This window comes from Olea europaea, chromosome 8 (genome assembly GCF_002742605.1).
Source record: "Olea europaea var. sylvestris chromosome 8, O_europaea_v1, whole genome shotgun sequence".
Classification (NCBI taxonomy): Eukaryota; Viridiplantae; Streptophyta; class Magnoliopsida; order Lamiales; family Oleaceae; genus Olea; species Olea europaea.
Genome location: NC_036244.1, coordinates 8,231,407 through 8,239,306, shown reverse-complemented (window position 1 = coordinate 8,239,306; position 7,900 = coordinate 8,231,407). Strand labels below are relative to the sequence as shown.

Sequence of the window (7,900 nt, the reverse complement as noted above, 5' to 3'; positions counted from 1 at the left end):
TATATATATATATATTTATTTATTTTAACCTAAATCAAACATTGGCTTAGTAACAAGAAGAAAAATTTGATCCCATGTCGGTGAATCATGCAGTGAACATAACAAAAGACACTAAGTCACAAAGTTCAGACAACTTAGGTATGGTCAAAACAATAATTCAGACAACCAAAATTTTGACGATGGATTGATAAAGGCTACGTACACTTCCAACCGACATCTATGTATGGATACCCCAATTTGAAATAAATAAATGGTTAACAATTTTTTCGAGTTAATCGTATAATGAAAAATACCTTCTTTTCTTTAATTATACGTCGAGTGTTATGTAGTCTACGCTCCAGTAATGTTTACTTGTGTAACTCGAAGAACGTATAAAGAAGAAAATCTTTGAATCACAAAAATGGGTTCAAGAAATTGCCAGATTTTGGCACATTAAACTTCAAATTATAGAAGGGCATTAGATGCTATGCTCTACCTTTTTCTGACTACATCTTTTTTCCTGATTAATTCAAAAGAAAAAACATTGCAAAATTCGATAAGTTAGGAATAATAATTTGTTCTAGAAAATTAATAAAACTAGAGAAAATTCTCTAAATTGATCTTCCAAGAATAGCCTCTATAGCTAAATAAGCTGTCGAAAATCGGGCCCGATATGTTGATGAATCAAGTAATCATCACCGTTGGATACATCAAACATCATGTTCGGATGAAGAAATTGTTGCTGCTGTTGATGCTGCTGGGCTCTAACCATCTCCTTTTGTCGACGAAGTTCCAAAACTTTCCTGTGAGAATTGGAATGTTTAGTGAGAACGAAGGTCGGGCTTGCTGCGGGCCTATATTCAGGAACGAGTCGGCCCGACTTATAACGCACACCACATGCATTACAAAGTGTTTTAGGCCCCAAGGGCCCGGTCCGCCACTGAGGCGTCTTGTCCGTTGCACAGTGCAGGCACTTCCGCCCCTCCCCACCGTTCTCGGTGGCTGCATTACAGGAACCCTCCTTCTTTTGCGGCACTTTCACAAGCTTCTTCCCGGAGCTCGAGACTATGTCAGACTCGGACGAGGATGAAATTGCCGCTGGGGAAGTTGGAGACACCACAGAAAGTCGGGACGTCCAGTTTCCGGGGGCGGTGCGCGAGCGCTTGCTGCGTGCTTTGGCAGGGACTGACATTTCAGGGCGGAGAATTCTGGCATTTCTGGTGGTTTCCGGCTGGAATTGGTATTGGTGAGTTCCTGAAACTTCATCAGTAGGGGCCTTCATTCCTTGCATCAGTTGCAGCTTCTGCAAATCCTCGCTTGAGAATGATTCCTCCACGAAATTAGATAGCCATTCCAATTCAGCCAAATCATCATACTGTAAATTTCCCATCAACAAGAACTATTAAGACTTCATTTTTTTAATGAAAAATCTAAAATTTTCAGCATAAAATTATAGCATGTTTGGCAGAAGGGGGGAAAAAGATAGTAGTGTCCAATTATAGTCTGCTTACCAAACATGAACTTATTATCTTATCATTTGAGTTTCTGTTTTTATTCTCAGCCACCAGACTGGAGAAGCAGACGTTTTTATACGAAAATAAATTAAAGCCATTAATACAAAATACATATGTATAAAATATGTAACGTGCAATTGTTTCACATTACTAATTTTCAAAAAAAATCTGGTAAAAGATTAAAATTTTTTGCAGAATTTGAATGAAAAATAGCAAATTACCGGCACGCAAAGTTCACTAGAGAACTGGCCATCGGGGAAAGTCCGGCAGCCACCAATATTATCACCAGTTAAATGGGTTTCAGCCATTCTTTCAGAGAAGGATGAATTGCATGAGATATCCACCGCCGTGACAGTGGAGGATTCGGTCGAGTTTCCGGTCGTCACGGCCTCGAATGGACCATCCGTTACCATACTATCATCATTCGGGAAGTCTAAAAGGTCCTCAACGATGAAATGATCACCGTTTTTCGCATCAGAAAGACGTTTTTCGGGCGTCAATTGGGGGTTACAGTAACCTCCCTGGAAGAATTCTGAATTTTCCATTGAATTTTCTTGAATTCACAATGTCTAAAAAAGGGGAAAATTTAAAGAAACGGACTATAGAGAGAGAGAGTCGGGAGTGAAAGTTTTGGAGGAGGGAGAGATGAGAGGGGGTTTATTTGCGTTTGAAGGGGACAGTCGGACAGCTAAAAAATTGGATTTTGACGAGGAAAAATATGGCTTTAAAAAAAGTAAAGATTTGGTAGTTTTAAAATCAAAATAAATATATTTCCATGTGAAATTACTAAAATCTCCCTCATTTATGTCATACAGATTTTATACTTTTTTTCTTGGTATAATTTGGCGGACCACATAGGAATGGCCTTTACTTAAGAGGTAGGTCATCTCAAGAGACTTTATGGGACAAAATGGCAAAATTCACTGCAAAAAGTGCAATGTGCATTAACAATATGTTTCCTTTATCCTTTGTAACATAATTAAAAAGAATTAAGGGCATAATCGGAATTTTAACTAAATAGAAACAAATGTAAATTTGATAAAACATCAGAAGAATTGTCCAAATACAATTTATGTTCCCTAATGAACCGATCAATTCAGTTGAAATGTTCAAATCAGCTGTTAGTCCAATAATATTAATCCAATTGACAATTTTTCTAATGAAGAAGAAACAATATATATCTCACTTAAGAAAATAAAAATTAAAAATAAGGCCTACATTTTATCTACCTATGGTCCAACCCCTTCTCCAAACATTGCCAAAGCAACAACCACACAATCATATAAAGGTTGCTTATAAGTTACATCTATGAGTATATTTTAAACTTTATGTATTGTAATTCTAATGTTCGAAAATGAAAAATTAAAGAGAAAAGTAACCCTCGAGATACATAATTTAATGTACATCTTCGTCATGCTTGTTTTTACATCATACTACTTGTATAATGAATTGAATTACAAATTTGACAATATATGAATTGGCAGATATCATGTCCATTGATGTAAACAACTGATTTTAAATTCAATGGTTAGGATCCTTACACTTTACACATTGTCAAACTCATTATGTAAATTTATTTATAATTACAATAATGATATTCATAGTGTATGATTACAGTAATCGTCTTGTGTGATAATTTGAAATATTGACTTACGGATTATTCCGCTCAAATAGGGGCTGAGGTGTCAGCCCTTGTTTAAAAAAATTAATATATAAAAAATGAGTTGTAATAAAAGATGTCTATTTACAGTAAATAAATATAAATAACATTATTCTTATAAGTAAGCAACAATTCAATGGTGTCTCGGAATCGAATGATAACAACGAAAATGGCTAACTCTCGACGCAAATTGATATATACAAATTTTATAAAAGCCCATATTTAATTATAAATGGTAATAAATTATTCTTCACTTTAACTTTTGGAAACAAAGTAAGTAATTGTGGAAAAAAATTAATAATCTTCAAATTCAACTCCTTTGGAACCGATCTTGCAGGTTTGTCGCTGGGGCTCGTGCATTAGCATCCAAGTTTACAGCCCGATTCCTCTGCTTTATCATCGGAACTCGTGCTTAAATTATTTCTTTTTTATTTTTAAAATAAAAAATCTCTGATTTTCAGCCTTATTTTATTCTTTTAACTTATTTTCAACCTTTTGCTTTTTTAGTATACTGTTTCAGATTTCGGACAGTGCCCACTAATAAGCACGAAGTTTACAGCCAACTTGATGGAATTCAACGGCAATTAATTCGCCACGTGTCAGACTTTGGCGAGATCTTTGGTATTTCTGTTTTGAGAATTTACCCACGTCGGATTCGAACAAATCCAAGGTAAAAAATGGAGACACGTGTCAATTGTGAGCTAGTGAAGACCAAGTATTGTGGGGCCTACTTAAATTGACACCGATCCCTACGTTGAGGAGTGGATAAGAGTGTTACTGCTGTCATTTATTGACAATCAATTGAAACTCGTGACTAAAACATGAAAGTAAAAAATAAAGCATTTAAGTAATTACACGAAAATTAAAAATTACCAAAATTTCAAATAAAGTTTATAGATTTCTATCCTTTTACTTACAAAAAGTCTAGAATGGATATAGCTAAAATATAAAATTCTACGATATTTATTGATTTTTCTGATTGAATCCTGTTTTTGATAATTAAGAAAACTGAACATTAAAAAAATTTTAATATTGCATTTAAAAAGATATTATAGTTTACATATAAGAAATGAATATTATGACATAACACAATTTTTAACGATATATTTCTGTTTAAAAAATTGACATTTATTTGAGGTCATGAAAATCTAACTACAGTGTAAATATGTGGATATATTTTTTCCAATTTCTTTTATATTTCGTTGCACAATTTGATTGTGGACTTTATTTGAAGCTTCTATCATAAATTATGATGAATCCTTTGAGTTGAATGTTGAGTTAGGGATGACAATCGAACTTGCTGACTCGGGCCGTCCGTGGCTTGACTCGAAAAAGGCTCGAGCCCACCTGACTTGAGACTCGGGTCAAGCCTCATTTTTAGGTATCGGGCAAAGGTCAAGCCAGCCCGTGTGGCTCATTGGCTCGGAGCATATATTTAAAAAAAATAAAACAAAAGGCAGCACACTACCTTAAAGGCTGCATGTTGCTGCCAGAAATATTGGCAGCAGGTTGCTGCCTAAGAAGGCAGCAACCTGCTGTCATTTTATTTAATTTAAAAAAAAATTCCTAACCAAATAAAACTCGAGCCAGCTCGCCTCGGAAATGTCCAAGCCAAAAGCTCGGGTTGAGCCTAATTTTTTTGTCTACCTTTTGCTCGGCTCGGCTCGAGCCTGGAAAAAAGCTCGGATATTTTGCCCGAGCCAAGCCTGAGCCTATAACTTCGGCTCGCGAGCGGGCTCGACTCGACTTGTTGACATCCCTATGTTGATTTGAGCGAGTAACCTTCGACATGAGTGAATTTAGGAAAAATTTTAACACAAGCAAATATGCAAAAAAATTAAAAAAATAATAAAATTACTCATGAATTGGATTGGGAGATGGGTTAGAGCACAGCTAGGGGTGGCGCGCAGGTCGGTTCGGTTCGGTTCTAAAGAGAACCGAACCGAACCAAACTTTTTGGGTATAGTAAATGGAACCGTCGGGTCCAAATATAATTATGGAACCGTTCGGGTTCGGTTCGGTTCTTTATTATAATTAAATTTTTTAACATTTATAACAACATTATATAAATACAACTATTAATACATTCAATGATTTTGGAATGTCAGAGACTAATAAATTACCTTGTTCAAATGATCGCTATGATCAAAGTTTCGGTCGGTGGAGGTCACAGCTTCGATTATAGGTCACAGTGTCGGTCGACGATTGTATAGGTTTTGGAATATTAGCGAGGCTGCAAGAGTGAGTGCGAGAGTCGAGACAACGTTATACACTTTAGTGTAGGTGTTTAGGGTTATTTAGTGAATCTGATCTTGTTTGGCTAAGAAATGAAACAATAAACTTGGTAATTGAGCCAAAAATTAAAAAATTAGAAATAAAACAAATTATTGGGCCAAAATTTGGATTTAGAAATTGTTAATTTTTTAATTTGTTTAGAAAAAATTAAAATTAAAATAATTTGATTTACTCAATATAAAAAAAAATTAGAAAGATTCGATTCTTATTCGGTTCTTCGATTCTTGGTCTAGAACTGAGAATCGAACCGTACCCGTCGGTTCTCAATTTAGATACCCGTTCGGGTATTTAATTTGATAATAACCGTTGGGTTCGGTTCGGTCGGTTTGGTTCAGGAGATTTGTCCAGCCCTAAGCACAGTCGAGTCCTCCCTAAATCTGCCAATTCCCTTCGATGTGCAATAAAGATCGTAAATATGGATCTTGGGACTTTTTAATCGTCCGAAGCTCTTGAAATTTTTTTTTTACTTAAAACTAAAAGAGTAGAAGAGGAGTTGAATTTTTTTTTTTTTTACATCAAGCATTTTTAGGGCAAAATAACTCTGTCTAATGTCCAAATAGCACGTGAGAGAGTGGAGAGTGTGTCAGCTAAGCATGTGACCGCCAAAGCCAAAAGAGTCGGTTGTCAATGACACGTGGCGAAATCTAAGAGGGTTTCACCTTTCTTTGATGCCTCTGACAATATTTTAGCTTCATGCCGACGTGTGAACAAGAGCGTCTAAATGCATTGCAAGCCGGGTTGGAAGGAATACCACCCCTTCGCTTTTGCTAACTCCACACTCCGCACTAAACTCCCGTTTAAATCCCATTATTTTTTATTACATTAAATTAAAATTTTTTCTCTCTTACTTTTAATTATACAATTTTTAATAAAATAATATTACACGTAAATTAAAATTTCAACCACTCATTTTTTAAAAAAATATTATTTATCTCATTATGACCTATAAATAATGGGGCTCAAACGACCCCTAAGAATAAATAATTAAAAGTAGTAAAATTGAAGTGGAAATAAGATTGTATTTTCTATGTTTACTTGAAATTTCCTAAAAAAAATAATTAAAAAATATTGGAAGATGGAAGAATATATTAAAATTAACACGATTTTTGAACATTTTATAATTTTCTATTGAATTGTCTTCAACAAAATTGAAAACAGGGTAGAGAGACGAGGCAATATGCATTTATGCATTAGTAGACTTGCGAACGTATGTAATCCAGGTCAGGGACGGATCCAAGTTTGAATTCAAAATCAGGCTAAAAAATTTCAAGTCGGACTAATACATTAAAAAGAAATTACTCATTAAAAATATGTTTTTATAAAAAAAATAAAAATAAATAATAATAATAATAATAATAATAATAATAATAATAATAATAATAATAAAGAAAATACCCTAAAAAAATTTAAGATTTGGTGACTCATTAAAAATCTGTTTTTATAAAAAAAAAAAAATAATAATAATAATAAAGAAAATACCCTAAAAAAATTTAATTGGATCTGGTGGGGAGGGGGGGGGGACCTCCCCTTTCTAAATACGTCCCTGATACAAGTCCTAGGTTGACCGAATGAATTTTCATACCATTTTTCAATAAAGTTCGAGTATCTTCTTTAACAACAAAATTGTGTTTTCGACATGCTTCCTCTCACATAATCTGAATTTGAGCATTTAATTAAAAACGTAACACGTCTTCAATTTTCATAAGCAATAATAATGACACTCGAACTTACAATATGTGTTTGTTCAACTAAATCTAAAGGTGTTTAGAGAAGATATAAAATTATTTATTTAGCCCCTATAGAGAAGTTCTTTAAATAAAAAGTCAAAGTCTATAATTAATTTTAATAAAAATTGAATTTTTAACTATATCAAATAGTGACTTAATCTATGTTCTCAACATTTTTATTAGCTATAAAAAAACTAGAATAAATTCTAAATTTATTAGTTTCAATATTTTGTTTTGTGGAGAGACTATGCCACTTTGATTTTCATAATTGGAATGGTCTCATGTCCAATTACTTTTTCATAGATTCTTATTGAAGAGCACTAGATTTCTTAAAAGGTTTTGTTGCACCACATTTATAAATAAATTTCTACTCCAAGTCTAGCTTTATCTAATTTTATACTACTTTAGAGTAAAACACTATCTTTCATATTAATTAATCTTCCTAGAGACTTAGTAAAGGGAAAATGATTATCTAAAACTTTATGAAAAATGCATAAATACTTTCTTTACATTTTAACTCGATTTACGTAATGAATCTAAACTATATTCGCAATATATTTTCATTGGCTTGTTGATATTTGAGTTAATTCATTACTTTTATGTGACGTAGAACAATCTAATAATCCCAATAATCCAAAATAAAATAAAATAAAATAAAATAATCCATTAACAACAAATTAACTATTTATCTAATAACAATTCTATAATATCCGATCAACAACCTA

At 33.3% G+C, this 7,900-nt stretch overlaps 1 protein-coding gene across 1 annotated transcript; it reads right to left on the bottom strand.

Annotated features, from left to right (window-relative positions):
• Positions 1 to 405: 405 nt before the first annotated feature.
• Positions 406 to 2,182, bottom strand: LOC111398729 (GATA transcription factor 9-like). The gene is made up of 2 exons (XM_023025788.1): positions 1,715 to 2,182; positions 406 to 1,354 (listed from the first exon to the last, which is right to left on the bottom strand). The coding sequence occupies exons 1-2, from the start codon at positions 2,036 to 2,038 to the stop codon at positions 623 to 625; spliced, it is 1,056 nt and encodes a 351-aa protein (XP_022881556.1). The 5' UTR covers positions 2,039 to 2,182; the 3' UTR covers positions 406 to 622.
• Positions 2,183 to 7,900: the final 5,718 nt, after the last annotated feature.